This window comes from Castor canadensis, chromosome 19, assembly GCF_047511655.1.
Source record: "Castor canadensis chromosome 19, mCasCan1.hap1v2, whole genome shotgun sequence".
NCBI lineage: Eukaryota > Metazoa > Chordata > Mammalia > Rodentia > Castoridae > Castor > Castor canadensis.
In genome coordinates this window covers 38,954,423-38,982,363 of record NC_133404.1, presented here as the reverse complement: position 1 = coordinate 38,982,363, position 27,941 = coordinate 38,954,423, and the positions used below count along the sequence as shown (strand labels likewise).

Below are 27,941 nucleotides of genomic sequence, written 5' to 3'. Positions count from 1 at the left end.
TGAAGACCAATGGAACAGAATAGAGGACCCAGATATGAATCCACACAGCTATGCCCACCTTATTTCTGACAAAGGCACCAAAAACATACGATAGAGAATAGATAGCCTTTTCAACAAATGTTGCTGGGAAAAGGGATTATCTCCTGCAGAAAACTGAAACTAGATTCATGTCTATCACCCTGTACTAATATCAACTCAAAGTGGACTAAGGACCCTAATATCAGACTAAAACTCTGAAGTTAGTACAGGAAGAGCAGGGAATACTCTGGAGGCAATAGGTATAGGCAAGGACTTCCTCAATAGAACTCCAACAACTAAGAGAAAGGATGGACAGATGGGATCACATGAAATTAAAAGGCTTCTGCACAACAAAAGAAATGGTCTCTAAACTGAAGAGACCATCCATAGAGTGGGAAAAAATATTCGCTGGCTATGCATTAGACAAAGGACTGATAGCCAGAATATACAGAGAGCTCAAAAAACTAAATTCCCCAAAATCAATGAACCAAAAAAGAAATGGGCAACTGAACTAAACAAAACTTTTTCAAAGGAAGAAATCCAAATGGCCAAACTACACATGAAAAAATGCTCACCATCTCTGGTCATAAAGGAAACACAAATCAAAACTACACTAAGATTCCACCTCACCCCTATTAGAATAGCTATCATCAAAAACACCACCAACAACAAATGTTGGTAAGGATGCAGGGAAAAAGGAATCCTCATACACTGCTGGTGGGAATGTACACTAGTGGTTTTACTAGTAAAACCACTTTGGAAAACAATATGGAGGCTTCTTTAAAAACTAAACATAGATCTGCCATATGACCCAGCAATACCACTCTTGGGGATATACCCAAAGGAATGTGACTCAGGTTACTCCAGAGGCACCTGCACACCCATGTTTATTGCAGTGATATTCACAATAGCCAAGTTATGGAAACAGCCAAGATGCCCCACTACTGATGAATGGATTCAGAAAATGTGGTATTTATACACAATGGAGTTTTATTCAGCCATGAAGAAGAATGAAATCTTGTCATTTGCAAGTAAATGGCTGGAACTGGAGAACATCATCTTAAGCAGTTAGCCAGGCTCAGAAGGCCAAAAATCACGTTTTCCCTCATATGCGGACTTTAGATCTAAAACACATGCAGTAATATTATTGGACATGGGTCATACGCTAAGGGGAGAAAGCATACAGGAGGAATAGGGAAAGGGAAGGAAACCTAAACCTTGAAAGTGGTTGATGTACCCACTGTAGAGGAGAGAATAAAGTAACTTTAAACTGACAGAGGTCACTATGGAAAAGTGACCAGGAAGTAGTGAAGAGCTCTGGTAGAGATGAGTCAATTCAGGTTGTAATACACAAGTGCATGGAAGCAATGCTAGGAACCTCTCTGTAAGGCTGTCTTTATCTCAAACTAGCAAAAATGCTATGTCTTTCTTATTATCTCTTATGTCTTCTCTTCACCAAAACTGGAGAAGAGGACAGAACAGGTTCTGCCTGGAAGCAAGAGGGGTGGAGGTAGAGGAGCAGGTGGCAATGGGGAGAGATGGCCCAAACAATGTATGCACATATAAATAAAGGAATAAATAATAAAAAGTTGTAAGATTCTTAGTTTATTAGGAGCATAAAGTCAAACATAAGAAAGAACATTGCAGTTGAGTTTAAGGATTTGGGACTGAACAACTAGAAAGATGGAATAGACTTTAGCTGAAATTAGAAAGACTGGAAGATGCAGATTTTGAAGAATTCAGTGAAGAGCATGATGATGTTGAGATGTCTTCTATGGAGGCATTGCAGAGTGACCCAAAGCCTTAAATCCTTTTAAAATTGCTTCCTAAAAGAAAACTATAGGCCCAGATGGTTTTACTGGTGAATTCTAGCAACTCTGAGGAGTGAATAGTACAAATGTTTTCCAAGCTGTTTGATGAAATACAGGAGTAAAAAATTTTTTTCACATTATCTGTGACCAACATTATTTTGTGTGCAAAGTCAGACAAAAACATTATTTAAAAAATACAAATAGATATGCCACCAAAGCACAAGTCTTCAACAAAGTATTTACACAGTGGTTGTAGAACCATACAGAATATAAAAAATCATAAATAAATATGGCTTCTCTCAGGAATGCAAGGTTGGTTTAAAAATCATTTAAAAATCAACGTCATAAGAAATGAAGAATCTCAGAAACTCACTATGAGCAAAAAGGCAGAAACAAAGGCATGTATTTTATGATTACAATCCTATGAAATTCTAGGAAGTGAAATATAATCTAAAGTGAAAAAAAGGAGATCAGTGGTAGCCCAGAGTTTTGCATGAAGGATGAATTAGAAGGCACTGTGAGGAAAATTTTCGAGGTAGATTCAATGGTATGTACATTGAAATATACAGCAAAACTTTATAAAATTGATTTAAAATTAGTCAATGAACTTCATCATTTAACTGAATAACGCAGAAAAACAATGATTATCTTCTAAGGCTTTTTTCATTGTTACTGGTAGAAAAGAGTTAAAATATGAAAAAGGGGAAGAGCAGAATGTAGTTATTACTAAGTTGGAGGTACCATTACACCTGTATGATTGTATATCTGCTGTATACACATAGACACACACAAAGCAGGTAGGTCCCATCTCCTAGGTCTGCCTGATGAGACACATCAGTACCCATGGGTTTATCTGCTCCGTAGACATTAGTCTCTAAACATTTTCTACAACAAAAAGAAGCAAAGTTCCTTGAAAAAAAAAGTTGGTCCCACAACCAGCACAGAGAAAGTACAATTTTAACGGGGAGCATTTAGTGCTGTCAGAAACTAAAGAGAAACCCATGGAATGATGAGGATTGGCCATCTTTGACAAGATCTGGAGCAATCTGAGCAATAAAAGAAATGAAACTGATAAACTATAACCAATTGAAAAATCCATGAATCCGTGCTCATGATTGGTGGATGGATGGATGGATGGATGGATGGAAGGATAGATGGGAATGGGAAGGTCTTTCTTGTCATAGAATGCTAACCAGTAAATATGAATTAATTATGCAGTTAGAAAATTCTAACAGAATGTTAAGCTAGTGGTTTGGTAAGAAATAGGACATTTGCATGGTCTCAAAAATTATTTATTATAATGGGAGGGAGAACAGTAAACTTTATAGTCAAGAAACCTGACAGACAGCAGCAAGTAATCGAATTTAATAACTACAATATCATAACAACATCCAGAGAAGATATATTGAGAACAAGCTCATGTTGCTTTTTGGGTACACCTGCCAAAGACGTATTCACTAAATCTAAAAATGGGGAAACAACCAGAAAGACTCATATTGAGGGGTATCATCTTTAAAAATGTCAAGGTTAAGAGAGATTAAAGATGAGAAACTATTCTAAATTAAAGTAAACTGAAGAGACCAAATAGCTGGACATGGTAGTAATATGTCTGTAAGTCCAGCTACTCAGGAGGTAGGGACTGGGAGAATCATGGCTCAAGGTCAGCAAAAGCGAAAACTCAGCGAGACCCAACCTCAACCAACAAGCCAGATACTGAGGTTCAAATTTGTAATCCCAGGTGTACAGGAGACATAGGTAGGAGGATCATGGTCCCTGGACAGCCCTCAGGAAAAAGTGACATCCTATCTGAAAAATAGCCTAAGAAGGAAATGGGGCTGGGTACATGGCTCAAGTGGTAGAGCACCTGCTTAGCAAAGCACAAGACCCTGAGTTCAAACCCCCAGTACCAACAAAAAAATAAAATTGTAAGAAAGTTAGCAAAGGGGGACTAAGGGGACAAGGAATGAGGAAGAAGAATAGAGGGGATGAATATGACCAAAGTTATATATTATATGTAGATCACAATAAAACCCCTCACCTTGTACAAATAATATACACCAATATTTTTTAAAAGTTACAAAAATAATTATATTTTTAAAGTCATTTTATGCCTATATATACAGAATGTATATATGTATGTATGTACATATACAAGTATATAATACATATGGCATCTATTATAATAATTCTGGAAGGAGATGTATGAAACTTATAAAAGTAGACACATGGGTGAGTATGTTTGATGTTTTCTTCTCTTTCCCTGATCAGCACATTCTCAGTTTTCTTAATGAACATGGGTAACACATATTTGCAGTCAAAGAACTAACAAGAAAAAGCAAAACACACTTGCTTTAGCTTCTGGGGAAGTGTCACTGTGAACAAATGTGGAAGTTGGCCCTGGTGGTACACACCTGTAATCCCAGCAAAGGTGAGATAGGAGAATGGTGAGTTGGAGGCCAGCCTTGGCTTCATAGTGAGAGTCTATCTCAAACAAACAAACAAAAACAGTGGGTCTTTGTTCAGTTCTTGCTGCCTCCTCACAGGGTCAGGCTGAGTTCTTGCCTAAGACAGAGATCTGAAACCCCGATGACCTGCAAAGAGAAGTTTCCAGCTGTGGACTCAGCTTTGGAGACTGGCTTGTTGTGCTCCGTCTCAGAGGGCCTGACATGCACTCCAGGGATTGAATTTGATATGGTTATGGTCACTGTGTGCCTGACCCCAGGCAAATGAGTTCTATGTACATGTGAGTTTCAGGCTTATGACAAATGTTAAAAAGCCCAATCTGCAGATGCCTGCTTTCCCTGCAGTAGGTTCTCCCTGAAGGCTCAGCATGCTGTCCTGTCCTCAATGGCAACTGCTGTCAAGACGCTTCTGGTGGACGGCAGGGGGTGGAGATGCCCCACTGTTTGAATCTGCAGGATTCCTATTGGCTGCGTATCTCAGTCAGTGATAACCGAAGGAGACGAACCATGTCAAAGAGCTTTGATTGCACCTTTGAGCTACTGGAGCCCCCAAAGCTCAACTCCTTTGTTCTCCATTATTCAAGAGATTACACTCCCAGTCAGTGAAGTAGACAGCCCAGGCTCATTCTGACTCCCAATAGCATAATGTCATGTTACAGAAGATGTAATGCACAGGTTTTTAAAATTCTGCTTGTGAACTTTATTCTTATCCTAAATGTTATTAATTGGGTAATTCAATATTAATGTTATATTGCTTTTAAATATGTTCATATTTGGAATCACAAAGAATAGTACATACACATTTATACATACATACACATATATATACATGCATGTACATATACACATATCTATATATATGGTAAGGCTTTCCATATAAACACATGGACCAATTATTTATTTCTGAAAAAAAACATGGTGCCAAAGGACAATTCTAGTAGCCATGCATGATGGTATGTGCATGCCTGTAATTTCAGCACTAGGGAAGCTGAGGTAGGAGGACTGCAAGTTTGAGACTAGTACCTGGGATACATAGTGAGATTGGTCTAAGAAGAGAAATAAGGAGAAGAGGGAGGGGGAAAGGAGGAAGAGAAAAATGATGGGGAGGAGAAGGTAGAGGAGGATAGTATAAAGTCCTCAGGGTCTGTAGAATAGCTGAACATTTCCTACTGTGCTGACTCTCACATGGACTTTACCTGAAGGGTCCTCACTTTTCTAGCCCAGCCACTGCTGTGAGTTTACCATACAGGTTCCCACAGCAGCATCTTCCCTTTCTTGGTCACTTTCTGAAGTTGTCCATAGCTACTGGCTTTAGGCAAGATGTCTACATCTCTTTCCAACCCAGAGATATTTTTCTGATTTCCATATTTTCCCAAATGGCTGTACTTTCAAAACAATCTTTAGAAAGAACATAGGACATCTATTGCAGAAGGGTCAATCCCTCTCACTGCCCTAAACTCAATGACCAACTGAACCACAGCCTTTCCTGGAGCAAAGCCTACACGAGTGGCCTGATGGTTTTTGCTTGTCCTGATCTTTCTTCCAGGAAAACCTCAATTTCCTTCACTAAAATTAGACCCAAAAATGATACCAGCCCCTCCATGAAAATCACTTTGCCATTCTCAAGCAACCACATACACCTTCTTTCTTCAACCAAAGAAAGTATGTTACCATATGTGTGACTTTAGCTGAATTATTCAACCTTCCTGTATCTCTGTTTCCTCATCTATAGAATGGAAATTAAAGTTTTTAGTAAGAGTGAACTAGATCCATTACTACAGTATGCTCAGTGAAGCTGTGTGACATAAAAGTAAGGAGCAAAAACTCAAAATATGAGTCTGCTTGGGCTCAAGTCCTAGCAATTTCAACTTAATCTCTATGTGACCTGAGATATGTCATCCATCTATGCTCTATCACAATTTCCAAATTCTAAACAGTACTAATAACTATTATGATTTATTATAAAGTTAAAACCAAGCCAAGTAAGGTCATGACAAGCCTGGAGGAACATCACTTGTTCATGAATACCTACTGCTTGCTCTGCTTGGATAACTCAAAATTTTAGGAGAAAAAGAGAGAGATACAGAGTGTGGAAGTCAGTGAGAGAGAGAGAGAGAGAGAAAAAGAGAGAGAGAGAGAGAAATTTAATCTTTTCTTTCTGATTCAATTTTATCACACTATCTCTCACATAAGAAATGTTCTTGCCTGTGGAGGTGGTCACTAATCCATTAGTTCTATTCAGCCCATGGGGGCATGCTGACAGGCAGCATGCTTCTGTGTCCAAAAGACACTGTGCAATAGGAAAGCTCTTTATAGGGTGAGCACAAAGGAATACAGAGCACTGTTTGTTCTTCTTAATCGCCTTCTTCCTGCATCAGTCTCACAGTCAGTCTTAAATTCTCACCATTATTCTGAATTTTATAATCATTCCTTTCCATCTATTCTGAAAGCAAAGCATGGATTTCACACCTAGTCTTCAGTATTTGCAAATCTTAAATACCCAAATGATGACAGAAGGCTTCCAAGGAAAACATGAGCTCTTAATAAAACAGTTCCTAGCCACCTTGAACCTTCTATTATCATTTTGTTTGTGTTTAAATGAAGCAATATGTATATTTACAGATTTTAAATATCTTTGCACAGGCTTTACTTTTATTTTACCTTTAGATTTGGGCAGCTTTCTCCCATCTTCTGACTCTATCATTCTTTAGCCTACTTCTATTCTCCAAGCTTGAGACATGAGCACACATGAAATTTTCAGTTTTGATATCTAAGGATTTTTTTCTATGTCTCTCAGAGAAAGTATCAGCTGATTGTATTTCTATTCTCTAACAGGGACTTTTTTGAAAACACTTCCAAAACAGTGTAAATTTTTAAACTTCAGGAACCACAAGAGTCTAGGGTTTGAAAGATGATCTAGACCAGTCCATTCACTTCCCTAAGTCAGGCATGTTGAAATACCTTTAGAATTGGAAGGTAACTGGGGATTATCCAAGTCAATCTACTGATTTGTCAGACAAGGAGACCAAGACTTAAAAAGGAGACCTAGGAAAGAAAACATTTATAACTAAGCCATTGTTTTCAATTATGGTTGATTTTGACAGATAACTGTATCTAGATCTGGTTTTGATTGGCACAACTCCAGAGGTTCTACTGGTATCAAGTGGGCAAAGATCAGGGATGCACTGACTATCCTACAACGAACAAGTATGCCCCAACAAAGAGATTGATCCTGCCAAAAAAATGTCAATAGAGCTGAGATTGAGAAACTCCCAAGCCAGAGATCAGCTTGCTTCACTAATACTTTCAGCATCCCATGCCAACATACAGCCCTCATTATTAGTTAAGAACTTTATGATCCAAATTAAATGCATCTCTGTGTCCTTGACAAAGAGAGGAAGTCAGTTGCTCTCCACCTTCCTTGGTAATCTCTTTAATGTTTCACGACTGAGACTACAAATAGGCTTAATTCTGTACCTGTGCTGGGTTCGTGAGGCTATAGCTTGAGCAGGGAGAATTGTGAAAGAAAAAAACTTTGTTCCCAGGTTTTATATGGGGGTGGACCATGACAGCTGCACTCAATCCATTCGTGAGTGACTGAGGAGTGTTGTAGGAGTTGTTAGGACACACAAATTGATTTGTTATGGTAACTGGCAATGGATGCCAGTGGCAAATGAGATTTCAAATGACTGCTAAAATGATGATTTAATTTGGAAGCCAATCTGATGGTTGTTGCAATGGCCTCTTTTAGGATACTATTTCAAAACAGCTAAAACATAGACAAACAAACTCATGAATTCCTCTCTATGATAAAATATGTAAATGAGAAGACTTAAAATAATGTTGAGACTAAGTCTGGCCATTAGCTTATCTGGATGGGAGTGGGGAATAAGGAACCTAACAAAATCAAGACATGACAGGATTTGAGAAAAATATTTAAAAGAAAGTGGCCATTCCATATCTATTCTGCCTCTCTCCCTCTACTGAATGGCTTGTTCATTCAGCTTAAATGTTACATATGAGTAAACTAAAAAGCTCTAGTGGAAATCACCTCACACTAACCATGAGCAAGAACTCAAGGCCAAGGAATGTTTCATTGGTTGAATGGTATTTTGTAACATCAAGCACCATAATATTTTCCCAATACTTTGATGAACTAATTCCCCTTTTGGAAGCCTAACCCATTAATTGAAAATTCTGGTAGTCAGTGGAGAAAAGTTTACACATGGAGATCTTCCTAAGGATGCACAACAAAAAGTTTGGATGCAAACCAAATGTGAGCAATGTAAGTAAATTCTAGAATAATCAGTGTAATGTTGGAACAAAATCTAATCATTAGAAGCATGAAATTTTCAAAGCTATGTGGGGAATTTTTATGATTTAATGTTAATTAAAAAATAATGATCCAAAAATATAAGTACAATTTGGTCAAAAGTCTATTAGTGCTAGTGTGTGAACATAGTCTAGAAAGAAACACCAAATGATTTTTTTTTAAAAAGTCACATTGTTTTTCTTATTTTCACCTGACTTTTTCTATAATATAGTGTGTGTGTGTGTGTGTGTGTGTGTGGTTAAGTTGGACCACAAGAGTCCTTTTCTTCAGTCAAAATAATACCTAAAGTACAGATTTGCATTTCTAGGTAGTAACAAGGAAACCTATAACAAGAATTTTTGGAGTGTATAGAGGAATAAGCATTAGAATTTAAATTAGGCTGTAAGAAAGATAAGGTCAACTATGTTGAAGCAGTAATGAGTATATGTTAAAAAGTACCACTAAGATTAACTCAACAGTTTCACATTCTCTTCCATTAATGGTTTGGTTGCAGATGCTGGAATATCACAGAAGGAAACTATTAAGCCAAATTTTGCTTTCTGAATTTCTTTCTTAACACATAGAGAAGCTGATAACCTCCTCCCCATGTTTCACTTCTTGATGTGTATGATTGCTCAGACATGCCCACAATATCATTTGCCATTTACATTAAACAGTTGAGAAATCTGGAAGTCATGGTAGGCTTCCCAGTCTTCATCCCTCACCACTTCTACCAGCTCATTCTCGTGTCTGGTCAATTCTACCTCCTGACTATGTCTTGAATGTGTCTCTCATGTTTATTGTCCTTCCAACAATGGGTTATTACACTAGCCTTCTGTTTGGTCTCCTTACACCTGGTCTATCCACCACATAGCTGCTAAAAGAGCTAGGATCTCATTTTCCCCTCTTCTTAACTCCTACCAACACACTTCTATTACCTTAGAGTCAGACAAAACACCGTCCCCTTTAAGATGGCTCACAAGGCTCTTTTTATCTGACATTTTGCTTACTTTTACTACAATTCTTCCACAAGTGCCCGAAAATTGAGTTATATTATTGAATGGAACACATTTTTCTCAGTGCAATTAGACTTAGTTGGAATAAAGAGGAGAAATATCGTCTTTCTCACTTCAGGCATCATTTTAATTTTAATGTAATCTAATGTCACACATTTCAACAGCCAAGTTTACATTTGATTCATATTACATTCAATTAAGTACAAACCCTTCAATATTTTTATAAACTTTCTGCAATTAAGTAATTTCTTTTTTTCAACCAAATCCAGAGCTTCTCAATTATCCATATTAAATTCCTCTTTTGAGGTTTTTTTCCAGAATTCCATTTTGCTAAGGTCTTTTTAGACATAAATGTTACCTTATATGTAATAATACCTACTTATCCTAATTTTGTGACATTTGAGAACCTCAGTAACAGAAAACAAATCAGCATAATTAAGGACCACAACTGACCAGTTCTCAAGAGTTGGAATGCCATTGAAATTTTCTCTGTCTTAATTTTCCTATCAGTATGCTGATCAGATATATTAGGATGTATTAGGTGAAGTTGCAGATTGGCTAGTATTCTGCGCCAGACACACCAAGTGTTTCATGTTCACTTATCCTCAAGGAGGTACAATAATGATTACTCCCTTTTGTTCTGATGACTGCACGAAAGGTTAAAAAAAGAATGAATAATTCACCCAAAGTACAGTCAATAAATGATGTGGCTAGTGCACAGAACTACAAATGACCATGTGAATGTTAACTACCTTCCTCCTTTATTCTGTCAGTGTCATCCATTTTTCAAACTGACAATTATTTCTTTCACTAATCCTCTACTGAAGGAAATTGACATTTTCTCCATGTTTTACTATTCACAAGCAATGATATCCAGGCCCATATATCTCATCTTTGTACATTTCCAGAAGTATAATTTCAGGGTCAAAGATCACAAACATTTAATTGGATATTGCCAAATTGTGCTCTCACTTTTATAATCGAAATATTGAAGTTTTGTTGGTAATTGTATAGAATACATCTTAGGTGCCTCCTCAGACTCCTCTAGTGACAGTGCTCCAGTAACTGGGTACTCCAGGAACTCCTGAATTTGCCTCAGGTGCCACCAACTCAGGTTGGACCCTTGCTGTTCTTTACCCCTGAACCTCCAGTCACACTCCTGGGAGGATTTTTGCTGCTGCTACTATGTATGCATGTCAACCAGTGTCACATCTTGATTTCTGGGATGCTTCCATCATCTGGACCAGGATGAGGAGATGTAGGGAGAACCAGACGGTACAACCTGAACACATTACTTCAGTTCTCTGGATACAAGCTTGACTAATGAGAAGCAGGGTGATGGGTGGCACACAGCGTACAGCAGAATGCTCAGCCCCCTCCTTCTCCACCACATGCAGCTGTCCAGAAACATCCCACCTAGCTGAGCGGACCACCCTGGCCACTTTAACTAGTGCCATACTTTGCATCATTTTCCATTTCAGGTCTCTGGCTCCCTTTCCTTCTCTCACTCGCATTTTCCCTTGCGTTTAGTCTATGATAGCTTTCTGGTTCATCTGAGATTATAAAGTTTGTGAAAGCAGTTTGTAAATTATGGACCACTTTGAAAAAGGAGGTATTTTATATTACTGTCATTTTTGTTGTCTTTCAGCAATACATAGGGATATATAAGCCACACTTTCTTTTGGACCCTATTCATTCATTTACTTATTTATTTAGACAGTACTGGGGTTTAAACTCAGGACTTCCTACTTGTAAGGAAGACCCTTTACAACTTGAGCATGCCTCGGGCCCATTTTTCTCTGGTTACCTTGGAGACAGGGTTTTGCTCTTGGCCCAGGTCAGTCTGGACCATAAGCCTCCGATTTTATACTTCCCACTAGAACTGAAATGACAAGCTCATGTCACCATGCCCAGCCTTTTTCCATTGAGATGGGGCCTCATAAAATTTTTTGTCTAGGCTAAACTGGAATCATGATCCTCCCCAGCTCAGCTGCCTGAGTAGCTTAGGCACATGCTACTATGCCCAGTTATTGGTTGAGATGTAGTATCAAGAACTCTTTTTGTGGCCAGGTGCCAGTGGCTCACACCTGTAATCCTAGCTACTCAGGAGGCAGAGATCAGGAGGATCACAGTTCAAAGCTCGGCCCAGACAACTAGTTCACAAGACCCTATCTTGAAAAACCCTTCACAAAAATAGGGCTGATGGAGTGGCTCAAGGTGAAGGCCCTGAGTTCAAGCCCCAGTACCACAAATAAATAAATAAATAAAAGAACTTTTTTGCCTGGACTGGCCTCAAAATGCAATCCTCCAGATCTGATCTTCCCAAGTAGTTAGTATGATAGGCGTGAGCTACTTGCACCCAGCTTGGACCGTTATTTAAATTTCACTATTTATCAGCTTAAGGAAGATTTTGTAGCATTTTTATCTTTGTAATTGTCTTTGCCTACAGGGAAGGCATAGTTAAACATGAGCTCCAAAGGAAAACCAGAGGTGCCTTTAATGTGCTCAAAAGGAGAGCGTTTCTAGAGTCAGGAGTGGCTGAAGTGCCTGAAGCTTCCAACGTGCTCAGATGCAAAACCCCAGTACAGAATTCCATGGTGAGATTTACAAATGTGAAATGAGACAGGAGAAGGATGAAAGGAAACTAGGATGAAAGAAAAATCAAGAACTTCCTGACCCTGTCCTACTTTCAAACAATCATCTTCTCTTTTACCAGATGTTATCTTTTTCAATTACACACACACACAACAAAACAACTTGCAAATAATTCACATTCAACTAAACCAACATTTACCAAAATCCCCAATCATCATCTGCACTTTCTGCATTCTTTTATAGCGTCCAGATCTTTCTATACTACTGACTACTGTTCCTTCTTATTTACTTATCTGCCTCTCTGGATGGACTATTAACTCTGGGAAAGCAAGAAGCTGTCAGTTCTAATCTCTGTCATATTCTTGGCACTTAGCATATTGTAGATTTCTAAAAGAATGTTTCTTGAATGATGAATGAAAGAATGAATGAAGAATGAAGATGAAATGACCATGTGTCTGAAGTGTTTTTAGTGTTCTCTATATATCTGCAGTCATTACTTCAGCCTAAAACAAAGTACATATCTAATACATATATGTTGACTGATGAAACAATTAGGAATTTATATAAAAATTTCCAACCCCTTTCTTCTAACAATAGGGTCCAAAGTATTCTAAAGTGTTCTCTATTCATTTACATTCGAGGAGCACAGGCATTATAAAGAGAATTGCTGCCTAATTTTAAAAACAGAAATCTTGAAGGTCACTCTATTGAATGAAGACACATAGTGGAGAAAGTCACAGTATTGGCTGTGGACTTGAACCTACACTTCCCCACATACCTAAATAGATATTGTGGTTTAGGGCCCACTCTATCTCTCATCTATCTATTCATCTCTCTCTCTCTCTCTCTCTCTCTCTCTCTCTCTCTCTCTCTCTCTCTCTCTAGAGAAATACTCTGTGGATAACACTTCCTAGCCTGGACTCTGCCTTTTCTCAGATCATTTGTATGGAGATGCTACTCAGAAGGACTTAGTCACACTCCAGGGACCAAAGACAAGAATCCCAGGTGGGGCTAATGTTATACCCTATACAGAACCCTAGCTTAAGTCAGGGCTTTCATTGGTTTTAGATGTCTGCTCCTTAAGGGAACCTGGATTATTACATTTTCATTGATCACATGGGGGAGAGAAAGATTTACAGAGATAAATAACCTGTACTTCTTCTTGATCCTTTGAAGCCAAATTATTTTTAAAGAATCAGAGGTCAGTTGAGGCTGATTGGATTAGTCCAAGTGTCAGATTCCTTCCCTATTTTTGATACAAGGAATCGTTTTCTACTATGAACATTTAAAATTCAAAGCTCCCAGAGCCTTAGTAATCCCAGGAAAGGCCCTGCTGGTAACCTTATTAGCATCTCTGCCTCTTGATGTTTATTTAATTCCTTTTAATATTCTATTACACTGCTGACAGACCGTAAGGCTGAAGGCTACAGAAGAGGCTATTTCACTACATCCTCAAGCCTGCAGTGAGTTAATAAATTGCTCATGAAGATCTTTGAGATTATATAGAAAGGGGTTCAAAAGGCTGGGGATGTAGCTCAGTGGTGGAGCACTTGCCTAGCATGAGTAAGGCCCTGGTTCTGTCCCCAACACCACACATACACACACACGAAATAAAAAGTAACAGTTATAGAGTCACAATAGGAAAAGCCAGAGCATGAGTGTAACCATACAAAAATGATGGATCACACATTGAACATTGCCTTTCCTATCCATATCTATAGAGAACAAGCTTTTCCAAATTGTCCTCATTTCTAAGCCCTCTCTAGGAGAAGGGAAGGCTGGTAAATGTCATGGGGGAAAAAAGAAAAATTCAGATAATTTTAACATGTTAGCCCCCATCAGCAAAGTGATTACTTTCAACTTCTAAATCAACATTCACATATGACATCTCATTGTAGCTAAAATAAATAATTAATTAATAATATTCTGAGAACAATGTCATTGCCCTAAGTAAAATGTTAGAGTTCCTCAACATCCCTTGCTTAATCTTTGACCTTTTCCATCTACTTTCCAGCCTTAATGACCAAGAGTGTTCTAAATAAGTACTTTGCTCTTTATTAATTTTTCTTATTTGTAATTTTTATTGTCTTATATTAGTTGTACAGGGGGGTTTCACTGTGACATTTACATATATGTTTAGTGTACAGAAATGCTTTGTAAGCTATTAAATAGTAGGACAGCAGGGTAATAGAGAAAGAATAAGTACACTGGGCACTCCCCTCAAATTTCTCACTGAAAACTGTTGAAAAACGCAGGATGGGGGACAAGGGTGAGGAAGAGAATTGAAGGGGGGTTAGACTGACTTAAGCACAATATATTTATAGGTAAAATACCAAGGTAAAATCCCCACTGAACAGCAAACAGACACCTAAACAATGAAGGACAGGAATGTAAAACTGGATGGGGAAGGTAAATGAAGACAGCAAAGAGGATGAATATGGATGATGTACTTTCTATACAACTATGAATGTGGAACACTGAAACCTGTGGAAGTCACCATAAGAAGGGGAGTGGGGTAGTAAGGAGAATAATGGAGGAGATGAACCAATTTGAGGTATAAAACATGTATACACATAGAAATAATGTAATGAAACCCTCTGTACAACTATCACATAGTAACAAGAATGTTCTTTTTTAATAAATGAAGATCAGGAAGGTAAAACACGTCCTATCCAGGCAGTGGGTACCAGTGGGAGGACATAAAGAAAGGGTGAAGGAGGGTGAATATGGTGGAAGTATTTTGTATTCATGTATGAAAATGGAACAATGAGACCTGCTGAAACTTCTCTAAAAAGCCAGGAAGAGAGAGGGTAAAGGAGAAAGATAGAGGGAGAGAATGAATCTAATTAAATACATAGTGAGCACTTATGTAAATATCACAATCCCCCTGTACAACTGTAATATGCTAATAATAAAAAATAAGAGATAGAGTAAGTAATAGAGGGAGTTAATCTGATTAAAATAGGATATACAATGTGTGACATACCAAGGGGGACTGCCTAGATCAACAGACATCTAATCCATTGCTTCTTACACCTCACTGGGGCCATGGATCCCTGCAGATCTCTTTAAAATGCAGAATCGGGATCCACAAGTGGAGCCCCTGAGTTCCGCTTTTCTAAGAAATGCCAGGTGTAGTCAAGCACCCAGATGCCCACACCTACAACCCTAGCTAGCTACATGGGAGACTGTGACCAGGAGGATCCTGGTTCCAGGTCAGCCTAGGCAAGTTTGCGAAATCCCATCTCAACCAGTGGCATGTGTCTGTCATCCTAGGGACATGGGAATCTTAAAATAGGAGGTTCGGATTCTAGGCTAGCCTAGGCAAAAAGCAAGACCCCATCTCCAGAGCAAAAAGGGCTGGAGGTGTGGCTCATGCAGTTAAGCATCTGCCTGGCAAGTGAGAAGCCCTAAGTTCAAACCCCAGTATTGCCAAAAACAAAAACAAAAAAAGCTGTTACTGCTTCACAGTCTAAACCACCACAGGTGATCAAGAGTATTCTGAGATTAGTGTCCTATACAATCATGGAAGATTTAGACTGAAGTTAATCCAGTGCACTTACTGAGATGCATCATTGTTCTTGTGTTAATTGACAGGTAGGCAGAAATACTCAGTGATTCACAGCCTCCAGCTGGTCTTTACAAAATCAAGCCAACCACTTATAGAGCAACCAGCAACAGGGAAGCCGTGAAGGCCCTCTTGAGATCTTGGATTCAATAAACTAAGACATGAGCACTGAATCTTTTTTTTTTGGGGGGGTGGGGGGGAATCATACACCCTTTCAAGGATATCTTTAAAACTTTAGGAACTTTCCCCAGAAAAAAAATGCACAAATAGCCATAAAAACAGTTTACTATATAACTATGTCTGTCTCTAGGCTCTTGAAAGCTCAGGTAAGAAAACTGTTCTGAGACACACATTTAGAATCTTATTCTAAGGCAGGCATGCTGGCCTTAGAATCTCAGCACTAAGAAAGCTGAGGTAGGAAGATTATTAGTTCAAGACCAGCCTGGGCTTCCTAAAACCAAACAAAAAAGCCCTATGCTAATCATAACCACAATTCAAGAATATATTTTGAATTTCTATTCTCAAGTCATTTCCTTCTTCTACAAGCAGCCAAGTATGGGGATTTAACTTTTTTTGGTCTTTGTTTCTGTTTGTTTGTTTTCTGGCAGCACTGCAGTTTGAATTCAGGATCTCACGCTTGCTTGGCAGGCCAGGCACACTTAGCACTTGGGCCACCCCACCAGCCCTTCTTTTTTGTCTTTGATTGGGGAAGGGGAGAATCTCCTGATCTGGGTGATAATAAAAGAAATGCTTAAACAATACATGCAGATTTAGCTTTGGTGTAGGTAAGTCTATAGAGATACGTGGATATCAGTCTCTACCAAAGTCAAAATCTCTAGTTTTCAACCCTCAGCTACACCTTAGTGTTTATAAAATCACAGAATCCTGCGAATAAGAAGCTTTGAATAAAATGGTTATGGTTAAAACTTGGAGTCTAAGTGTCTTTGTTTAAAGTAGAAAAAGAAGGGCCAGGTGTGGTGGACAATACCTATAATCCCAGCTCCCTGGGAGGTTGAGATAGGGTTGTAGTTCCAGGCCTGCCAGGCCAATAATTAGAGCAACCATTCACGAAAGCAGTCTGGGCATGGTGTCTCACACTTATAATTGCAGCTACTTGGGAAGCAGAGATAGGAGATTCCTTGTCCAAGGACAAGGATTTGATCAAAATCAAGACATTGTATCTGAAAAAACCTAAACAAAAGGCAAAAAGACTGGAGTGACGCTCAAATGTTAGAGTGCTTGTCTAGCAAGTTCAATCCCCTGTGCCAACAAAAAAGAAAAAGTCACCATTAATAATTATTACTACCAATAACAAATAATAATATAAAGATTAAGCGTGTGTCAAGTTTAAATATATAGTGAATTTTTACTGTGACAAAGGCAATAAATGTTTTACGATCAGTAGCTCATTCATTTTTTTCTTTTCTTTTTTTCTTTAGATGTTTTTAAGACAAGGTCATACTATCTAGCCCAAGCTGGCCTTAAACTCTCAATCATCCTACCTCTGTCTCCCAACTGCTGGGATTACAAGAATATACCACCATGCTTGTCTATAAAGATCATTCAATCTTTACAGCATCTCTCTGAAGTAGGAACTATGAGTAACATCACAGGGGTCAGGAGCTATCTCAAGGTCATGACTGTAAAACACAGAGCTCTTCATGGAACTCCATGTCTGACACAGGAACCCACACTAGACACCATCTATGCTTCCTTTATGAATCTGAGAGCTTTTGGAATGAACATGTGTGTGTGTCTGTGTTTATGTGCATTTGGCACAATGGTGATTCTGCAGTTTAGGAGACTTTAGAGGAGAAAGGTCCTCAATCCAGGCTATGCATTTCCAAAGCACAATCTGTCTCAGATGGGACAAGGAGAGATGTCTAAGAAGGGAAGTAAATGTAGGAAACAATATTAAAAGAGGCCAAGTGCTATGAGCTTAAACTGATTGTTTTACTATGGACTCTGCTCCCTCTTTTCCCTGGTGATAGAGAACTGCTATTTCATATGCAATACGTTCTTCTCTCCCACCCTTTGTTCACTTTGGAAAAGCTGAAAAAAGAGTAGACCAGCTACAATAGGGAGAAGAGGGAAAATGGTGTATTAAACAGCCAAAGCCACTTGACAACTAGTGAATTAGTGCTAAAAGCAGAGGACTTTCTCCATGGAAACCTGTGCACACTCAGAACAATTTACAGGAGACATTTTGGGTCTCTCAATCATGCTGGATCAGCTTGGTGAACAGGGCATCCGTAAATCCCTTGGGCACTCAGCAAAGCCAGGCTTTGTCAGGCATAAATTTAGTAGATCCATCTCTTATTTCCAATTATGTCATCCTACTGTACACAAGGACATTATGGCCCAGAGAAGTTATATGACTTACCAGTTGCTAAAGATCTACTTAATAGTATCCAAGTGCAGAAACAGAGTCTCCTGTTTCTGAAGCCAAGAGCACCTTTCACCACATTCCACTAGCCCAATACCATGGGCATGCAAAGATTCCAGTGCCAGACCTGCCTTGCTTTAAATCCTGGCTCTAAAACTTAACAGCTGTGTGTCCTTGAACAACTCACTTAACCTCTCTGCCTAAACGTACTCATTTATAAACCAGGAATGACAAACGACAATTAAACCAACTGTAGTGCTCTGTTATGCAGTAGCAGATACAGAGTAATTTAAGCTATCTTAAGGGCTTAGCACACACTAAGTACCATAGATGTGTTTGTTATCATTTTTGCTATTATAATATTATGTATTATAGCACACATTAATCAGTACTCATCATGCATAGTATGACTCTCAACATTGTCTTCCAAGATGTTTCAAGGAAATCTAAGCCTCATTTTCCTTATCATGAGGTAGAGAGAAAACAAGAGCTGTTATAACAGAAGTGGGGCTTCACAGCATGACAGTATGTAAAGACAGGAACAAATTCTTCTCCTTAATTCTTAGATCAATGTATTCTGTACTTTGTTGTGTGACCCAGAGCACAAAGTTGACTAGCACCCCTCCAAAATGCATTCCTTCCCAGAACTAAAGAGTATGATCTTATTAGGAAATAGGGTCATTGCAGATGTAATTAGTTGAAATGAGGTCATACTGTAGTGAGGCAAAATCTGTATCCAAAATAAGTGGCATGCATATAAGAAGAAAGACAGAGGCACACAAGTGGAGAAGGCTATGTGATAGCAAAAAGAGAGGTTGGAGTTACATATTTACAAGCCAAGGAGCTCAAAGGCTTCCTGGCCATACCAGAAACTAAGAGAAAGGCATGGGACAGATCCTAGAGATTTTAGAAAGAACATGGCCCTACTCACACTTTGATTTCAGACTTCTGTCCTCTAGAACTGTGAGAGGACAAATTCATATCATGTTTAGCCACCTAGTTTGTGACATTTGTTATGGCAGCCACACAAAAACAACATACATTGCTTCCATTTTAGACCACTGTGAGAAGCCAGGCACCCAAGCTGCTATCTCTAGTTCAGTGGGAAATTCATGCCCTAAATTGCTGAGGAAAATGGAGTGTGAATGAAAGGACCCCAGGAACCTTGAAAGCTGAGGGCAGATTATTTCATTTCCTGTATAAAATTCATCCAATCAAACCATCTTCAACAGTTTAAGAGCTTAGCTCTAATATTTATGTTTTCTAACCTAAGACATTTTGAAATACTGTTATAATTGTTTCCCCTAGGAAACATGTATTTGCATGTATAGGGATTTTTGGGAGTGTTCCCTGGAATGTCACCTGTGAGTGGTATGGAAAACAGAATTGAGCAGGGTGGAGAGTCAAATGCAATACAATTGCAACAAAGGTCCCAGCTGATCAGATAGGGAGCCTGCAAGCTGGAAAGATTTTGGAGTTTTCTCAACTGAGGCAAAGAGACCATGGCTTTTTCCCCCACCTAGAACAACCACTGGATGCAGGCTGTGCTCAGGGAAAGCCACAGCTTTGGGTAAGGTAATGCCTGGTGATGGTCACAGCTGTGAGCAGCCAGGGGAAATGGGAACTTGGGTCCTAAAGAGGGACCGAGAGGGTGGCCCACAGATCTACCACATGTACGATGGAAGTCTTTTTGCCTAATCATCATCCGTTATTAGAATGTGGCCATTAGAGATTCTGCACCTGGACTAGAATTGCCATACATAGTCCAGGAAAGAATCCATTAGGTGCTCTCAAATCATGTGCACTGTGACAAGTCTGAGAGATCTCAGCACTGCTCTCTCTGCTGTTCCCTTTCCTGCCCACACACTCTCTATTTCCATGTACTGCAACAATATTTAAAATCTCCAATTTACAATGGCTTAGATCACATTTAGATCACAGTGATTTCTTCTTTTTTTTCTAGTTACCGTACCAATATAGAAGACCATAATTTGACCAACTAGAAAATGCTATCCATCCACTCATTCATTTCCTTCTTCATTCATCACACATTTTTAATAACTTACTCTATCCTAGGCTAAGCATTAAGTATTTTAAAAATGAAAAGACTTAAAAGGCCTTAACACTGTAATTTTCTCTAGACATAATAAAGATAGTTGGACAGATTACGGGGAGTACTATGACTTGAACGGATCTGGGTTTTTCAAAGATCCCTCTGTAAATGTTGGAGAGACTGGATCACATGGAGAGGCCACAGTACAGCTTGCAGGTAGGGGATTTAAACTCCAGTTGAGTCACTCTTCAAACCTTATCTGAGTCACCCATCTTCAGTCCCTCTGCCTAGACCACTTTGCTGTTCCATAAGTTAGTTGCATTGCCAAAAAATCTGCTTGGGTGGGAGTTCTCATATATTATCCTCATAAGTCACTAGCAGCCCATGAGGCTCAGTCACATGCCTTGTATGTACAAACACACCATGTATATGATCTCAGTCACAAATACTCAGTGTATAGCACACAGCTGTCCACATACCATGTAGACTGGATGCCTCTAAGAAATGAACCCCCAAAGGCTGAAATCATTCTATTTTGGCTTTCCTCACAACAGCCTCAATAACACTGGGCCAGTCCCCAGCAGACAAAGTAAACCTCAGTGGGTGGACTTCGACATTAAATACAAATTAATGATCTAGATATATGACTAACTGCAGAGACTGTATCTCAAAGAAATAAAAAGCAGGAGAAAATTTTTTAAATTAGTCAACTATTGAGTGGAAAATAGAAGAGAAAAAAATATTATATTCATAATAATTATTTGAAGGTAACAGTGTATGTTCTTTAATGCAGTTCCAACATAAATGTCAGTATAAGAAATGATATTTCATTTCACTACTAACAAATCAGGTACTTAGTTTGCATAGGGAGAAATGATTGGAACTACTTTAAAGGCATGTTAACTAGAGAAACTGAAAAAATATTTATATTCTTATGAAGGAAGGAAGGAATGACCCTCATGGGTATAGTTAAGTATCCTCCATCTTCTGGATAAATGGTAACACTAAACAAAAAATGGAAAGATGACCTTAGGATAATAACCTCAAGACTCAACTGGAACTCAGCTTCCCAATGTACCAAATTCATTTTCAATATGTTCAGAGTGGAAATTTCTATACTACTTTATAGCTCATAGACTTTACTATATACTCCCAAAAAAAATCACCAAAACGCCCAGTTCTGGGCTGGCTTCCTTCCCATAGTGTGGACCTTCCCATATGTAAAATTACTCATCTTGTTCACTTTCTGCAATTCTGCTCAGTTACTCAACAATGTTTGCAAGGACAGGAAAGTAAAGGGAAGGAGAAAACAAATCCATTCTGAGAGGTGTTTCATATAGAAAAGGGATTGTTAAAACCAAAACCAGGTCTGGCACTGTTAGAGTTTTCTATACTTAGTTTTCTCTCCATTCTTCCTTCTAAAGACCCCATGCAAAATCTGTGTGGAAAGTTTCACAAGATAAATGTTATTCCAATGCCTGGAAAGCCATCCCACTGGGTGAGCTTTCATTCTTTGTCATTTCTAGCAGTCATTATGTATGTAGCATGGAAGGCAGAGAGTTAGTGTGGGCCTGACCTATGATCCATTTGGTTTTCAAACAACTCCAAAGGACTTTTTGAGTGTCCAGTTGATTTATCATGAATGTCACTGACACATATGTAAAACAAAGCTGTTAGTCTGAATTGGCACTTGGAGAAACAAAGTCAATGAAAGTTGCCAACCTAATAAATCTGTGAAGGGTTGCATGGAATGTCTTTTAAACAAGTGACTGGCCCCTTTCCATACAGTTGCATACAATAAGAAAGGCATAAACCCATGGATCCAAATATTCCAGGCTTATTTCTTTCTGGTTTCATAGGTTTTGTATGCCAGGCCCACAATGAACAGAGTCCTGATGAAGTAAGCACCAAGAACACTAATCTATGTGTTGACATTATATGTGCATTGTGGAATGCAGATAACTACATGTATGTGGTGTGTACATAGAGGTAAGTAGCATTGAGCCTTGCTGCCAAGTGGAAGAGTGAGGCTTTTAATGCCCATCATTGGATGGGCATCACATTCTTCATCCAGTTTAATTAAATAGGATTAGTTCCAGTCTAATAGAATATTAACCCAGTAAAAAAAATTGTTCTTCAAGGCAACTGTTTGGACTCACTCTATTAGAATTAATGGGTCAAAATGAGTGGTTCAGGAGCCCAGTGTCAAAACTCTCTGACCAAGCAGGAAGTTAGATGGTGTTCATCACCTGTCATTCACTGTTCTCCCTTTGATAACTAACAGATTTCTACAATCTCAAGATTGTGTAACTGCCAAGTGCCTCCTGGCCACTTCAGGAGAGTATCAAAGCCAACATACAATGCGTTCTAATGCTGGTGAGGTCCAGGTATTCTTGGGGTTGAATGGAAGTCACCCAGGAGTACTCTATCAGCTTGCCTAAGAAATTTAAAAGTCTTATTACTCTGGCACTGTCACAATGTCCCTTATTTATGCTTCTCTATGGGGGAGAGAGAAGAGCAGCCATCCAGCTGCTTATGCAGTTAATATAGCTGTAGAAAAGAGCATGATTTATACATGAGCATTTTCCCTCAACACATGCATGAGTCCCAGACCCACTCATTCTGGGATATCAATACCATGCACACACTTCTGGTGACAGCAGGCTAGCACACAGAGCTGCTGGTTTAGATTGGCACAGAAAATGATCAGAATACAGACATATTGTGACAATATCTATAGACAACCTATGCCTTTTATGAGGCATATGGGATGGGTCCACTTGTAAAATAAAAACAGATTCTCCATGCATATAACAGAGCCAGGCAGACTCTGTAGAAGTTAGGAGTACAGGTCAGAGAGAGGCTTCCTGCTGCTTGCTGGTCAGGGCAGCTGACTGAGGAACCAAATTGGAAGACATCCACATTTTGCTTCCAGAATCAACAGGGATGATGCTGTACGTGAAGGCAATCATTGAACCAGTTACTCAAGGCAAAGAAGCAGGGCCAGACACTACTTGGAGCCTTCTTCCTTTTGCAGGTGAGAAATCAGGGGTGAGGGATCTATTATTGTTCCTCATTTCTATGTAGTGCTGCTGGGCAGGAAGCCTGGGGGTAGTACAACATCACATACCTGATAGGGGCCCTGGTTGCAGCCACAGTAGCTGCTCTCCATGGTGTAGCTTCTAGACACACCCATTTCTCTCCACACCACCACCCGGGCTGTGGAGGCTCGAGATTTCTCCACAAGGAAACTGCAACTGCTCATTGTGAATGCAGGTGCTAGCTTATCAAGGATTTTAGGAAGAGTCTGCAATAATTAAAAAAAAAAATCAAGCTATGATGAGTTGCAGGTCATTAGGAATATTCACTATAAAATAGCTTCTCAACATTTATTAAGCATCATATATATCAAATACTTAATGTATGCTCCTGTAAGTCATTTATTAACCCTAAGAAATAGATACCAACCTTTTTAAAATCATTTTGAGATGAAGAAATTGAAACTTAGAAATGTAAAACATAAATAACTTAAATCCTACAACTACAAAGTAATTAGAATGGGACCCAAATGCCAATCTGGCTAGCTCCAAAAATTTTAGTGGTTTGACTCCACATTTTTGCATTACTGTGAGCCTTGGCTGCACCCAGATATTTGACCCTGTTGATTGCAGAGTTGAGCCTGTGGAAAGTCAAAAATGTCAACAGGGACCTAAAATTGAGTGACTCCATCCAGCCTCACTGTCCTTCAGTAGGGTCAGACCAAAGCTGGTCATTTGTCTCGACAGTCATAGGGGTCACCTAAGATTCCTGGGCAGGTGTATATAGAAAGTTCACCTGTTTCCAGTGAGTATATAATTGCCAAAACGAACTTTTTGGTCTCATCCTCTAAGTCATAAATCTGAGGCTGGGTCAATTATAAAACTCTTAAAACTCCATCTCTCTGGGTTCATATATCCTACTTTTTCTTGGAATAAAAATGCTTTATTTATGACCACTTAATCTCCATTTAGAAGGCATCTGTAGATTCTTGTCACTACAGTTGACAGAGACAGGGCTTCCAGCCACCAGACCTGCCCCCAAGGGGACAATGACTCAGAGCTGATAACACACGTAGTCCCTGGGTCAGCAGAAAGTCTAAGTTTAGGCAATCCCAGAACTTTCATGACATTAACCAGAAGGGTTATCTCACTTCAGTATTGCTAGAGTATGAATGAAATAGCACACAATATAAGATTATATACATTCCTAATATAACTTCAACATAATTATTACCACAACTGATCATGGTCTCTAAGTTTCCATACAACCTTCAGGCCTTCAGATCATTTAAAAAGCAAGGCAAGTACACAGCCCTGAGTTTAAACCCCAGTTCCTCCAAAAGAAAAGAAAAGAAAAACACTAACTGTCATCCTCACTTAAGTTTCTGTCATTACCTCCTAATCAAGCTCATCAGATCCACTTTTGTCACTTCTTCCCTGTGCTCCCACATCCCATTTTTCCCTTTAAAGTGTTCGTTAAAATTTATCTGTAGATAAATTATTCTATGTTTATTGTTTATTAGTTGTTTATTGTATATCTTTTCTGAAGCCTAGAAGTCCGAAGAGGGCAGCAATGTGTCTTACTCACAAGAAAATCTCTGCCCATTGAGAAATATGTAACTCATAGAGGTCACTCAGTCATAGTTTGCTGAAATAAAATCTTCCAATCCAGACACCTAGCAGACTGCTTAAATAAACATAAACATAATATGTATGTATACATAAATAATGTGATTGCAAATACTCAAAAATAGTTTTAATTAAAGCTGGATATAGTGGTGCATGCCTGTAATTCCAACTACTTAGTAGGTGGCGATCAGAGGGATAGCAGTCTGAGCCCAGTCTAGGCAAAGGTAACATGACCCTGTTTCAAAAACAAAATAAAAATAAAAACTTGGGGGCACAGCTGAGGTGATAGAGTGGTTGCCTAGAAAGCATGAAGCCCTCGCTCAATCCCCAGTATGCAAAAAATTAATTTATCAATATTTTATCTTGTTGCAAAAAGTTCAATACTGTTTAAGTGTTCTCTCCATTTTTATTTGTGAACTTATTTATTTTTGTGGTTTGTGTCATTTTTTAAATTTTTTTTACATTAAAGTAATTATCTTTATTCTAGTAATAAGACTCACATGAATAGAATTATAAAAATATCTGTTTCTGCATAAATTATCTTATTTTTATTCAGTGTTCATTGATTCCATCTTCCTTTTTTCCTTTTCTTTGGTGGTACTCATGTTTGAATTCAGGGTCTTGTGCTTGCCAGGCAGATGCAATACCACCTGACCCATGCTTCCAGCTGATACTATCTTTTCAAAGTTAAATGAGGTACTTATCATTTTGGTGGTTAAATTAATAGTGTTAAAATGTCTCAAACATTTTGGTGGCTTGTGATCCAAACTATTATTTGAAAAACATGATTGACATGAGCTGGGCAGCTTGGGGAAACTAGGTAGACACTATTCCTTCACCTGAGCTTAGAGCTGTTGATTTTAATTATTAGTATCCCACTGAAGATCCTGTGGGCAATTAACATTTATGTTAAAAATACTAACTTTTGCATCCCGTCCTGTAACAGAGTCCTATAAGTATGGAGGCCCCTCTCCAGCCTCATTTTCAGCTACTTCCTCCTTTTTCCTCCTTTCCAGCCTCCTGCCATTTGCTTTCAGATCTCAATATCTTTCTTATCTAAATAACTTCATCAACTTCTATCCTTTTCTCTTCTTTTGCCCTTATGAAGCCTATTCTGACCACTTAGAAGTCACTTCCTTTTGTTTATTTACTAATGTGCATTCAAAATTTGTATTTAGTTTTTGCATTCAAAAAATTACATGCACCAAGCTTCTTCTTCAAACATCACTCACTCCCATCTGAAGGAAATATTGTTAGAAGTGAGAAAAAGCAGGAAGACTCCACAGTCACAGCTGAAACCCCCCCATCCCCATCCCTAAGACTTGCGCAGTCAGTCAGTATTTCCAGCCAACTTCACCATTCCTGGTCTTCACATCCTGGTGGAATGTAACCTCATCCTTTCTGCCAGCCTTTGACTTGCCTAATTCTACACTGAAAGACTGACCTCAGACCTAGTTTCTCTTTCTTCCAAGCAGATGAGGCCCCTACACATAATTTCCCTTTTATTTTACACATTTTTTCCTATTTTGTGAAATTAAATTAATCAGGCAGTGACAAAGTAGGGAAGGAAGTAAAGAAGTATTTAGTGGATCACCTTCCACGCACTTGATTCTGAGTGAGGCCCTCTTGGTACTTTATTTCATTCAGTTCTCATGACTGCCCTAAGGGAGAAGTATAATTATCACCATTTTAAGATGGTTTGTGTCTTTTAAAAAGACTTTGTTTTCAAGTTCAATATCAGTTTCATAGCAAAACCAAGAGGAAGGCACAGAGATATCCTATCTCCTCCATGGCCTCACATGGGCATAGCATCCCCACTATCAGTGTCTCCCACCAAATGGCACATTTGTTGTAACAGATAAAACAACATTAACCCATCGTCATTGAAGGTTGTAGATTATGTTAGATTTACTCTTGGTATTATACATTCTATGGTTTGGAAGAATGGATGCATGGTAACATTATCCAGCATCCCAGAAAGAAAGAAACGATGGAAGGAAGGAAGGAAGGAAGGAAGGAAGGAAGGAAGGAAGGAGAAAGAAAAACAAAAGAAAGAAGTCTTAATTCTTATCTCTTGTATCATTGCTGCCATGCATTTCACTTATAAGTAAGCATATATGTGTGTATGCATAGACTACCAAATGTATTATTACTACTATTATTTTGAACAAACTGTCATCTGTTAAATTAAGAATAAAAAAATACAAGTTTTGTCTTACTGTCACTTATCCCTCCTTCAATGCTTTTCTCGTCTTTATAGAGATCCAAGTTTCTGGCCTATATTATTTTCCTTCTGTCTGAAGAACTTCTTTGAATACTTCTTGCAAGACAAGCAACAAATTCTTTCAATGTTTGTTTATATAAGAAAGTCTATATTTTGCCTTCATTTGTAAGTGTAATTTCACAGGATAAGAAGTTCTAGGCTGGTGAGTTTCTTGTCTCAACATTAAATATTTTATTCCACTCTCTTCTTGTTTGCAAGATTTCTGGGAGGTCAGATGTAACTCTTATCATTTTTAACCCTAGGGTTAAATAGTCCTTTATCCTTCTGACTTCATTTGGTATTTTTTTTCTTTATTTTTTTAATTTTCAATAGTTTCAAAATAATGTACCTGGGCACAGGATTTATAACCTTCATCTTGCTTGGTGTTTTCTGAGCTTCCTGGATCTGTGGTTTGCTGTCTGACATTAGGTGAACCTGTTTTTTGTTAGGTAATTCTGCCCCCATACAAATGACCACACATTCAAATTAATCGCACGCTTCTTATGGAGCTTAATTAATTATAATTCCTTCCCTGGAGCATGGGAGGCAGGGGATTTATAAGGTGAAATTGAGTATCCCTTTTATATTTTCACAGTGATACAGCAGACTCCAAAACTGTGGCACTTAAATTTTTACCCCATCATTTCCTTTCTCTTTTAGTATTACATAAATAAATTCATATCAGAGGGAGGAAGGCAATGACAACTACTCTCAAACAGAAGTTGTTTGTATTGTTTTTTAATGAATAGAACATAGATGAACTCTCATCTCAAGTGGGGTATTATTACCT

The 27,941-nt window shown here is 38.6% G+C and overlaps 1 protein-coding gene across 3 annotated transcripts in view; it reads right to left on the bottom strand.

Annotated features, from left to right (window-relative positions):
- The window catches only part of Agbl1 (AGBL carboxypeptidase 1), a 780,759-nt gene that overhangs the window by 312,742 nt on the left and 440,076 nt on the right, over positions 1 to 27,941 (bottom strand). For all 3 annotated transcript variants that reach the window (XM_074061490.1, XM_074061492.1, XM_074061493.1), the window contains one exon: positions 23,352 to 23,528. In XM_074061490.1, coding sequence (XP_073917591.1) covers positions 23,352 to 23,528 — 177 coding nt within the window. The remainder of the gene's footprint in view (positions 1 to 23,351; positions 23,529 to 27,941) is intronic.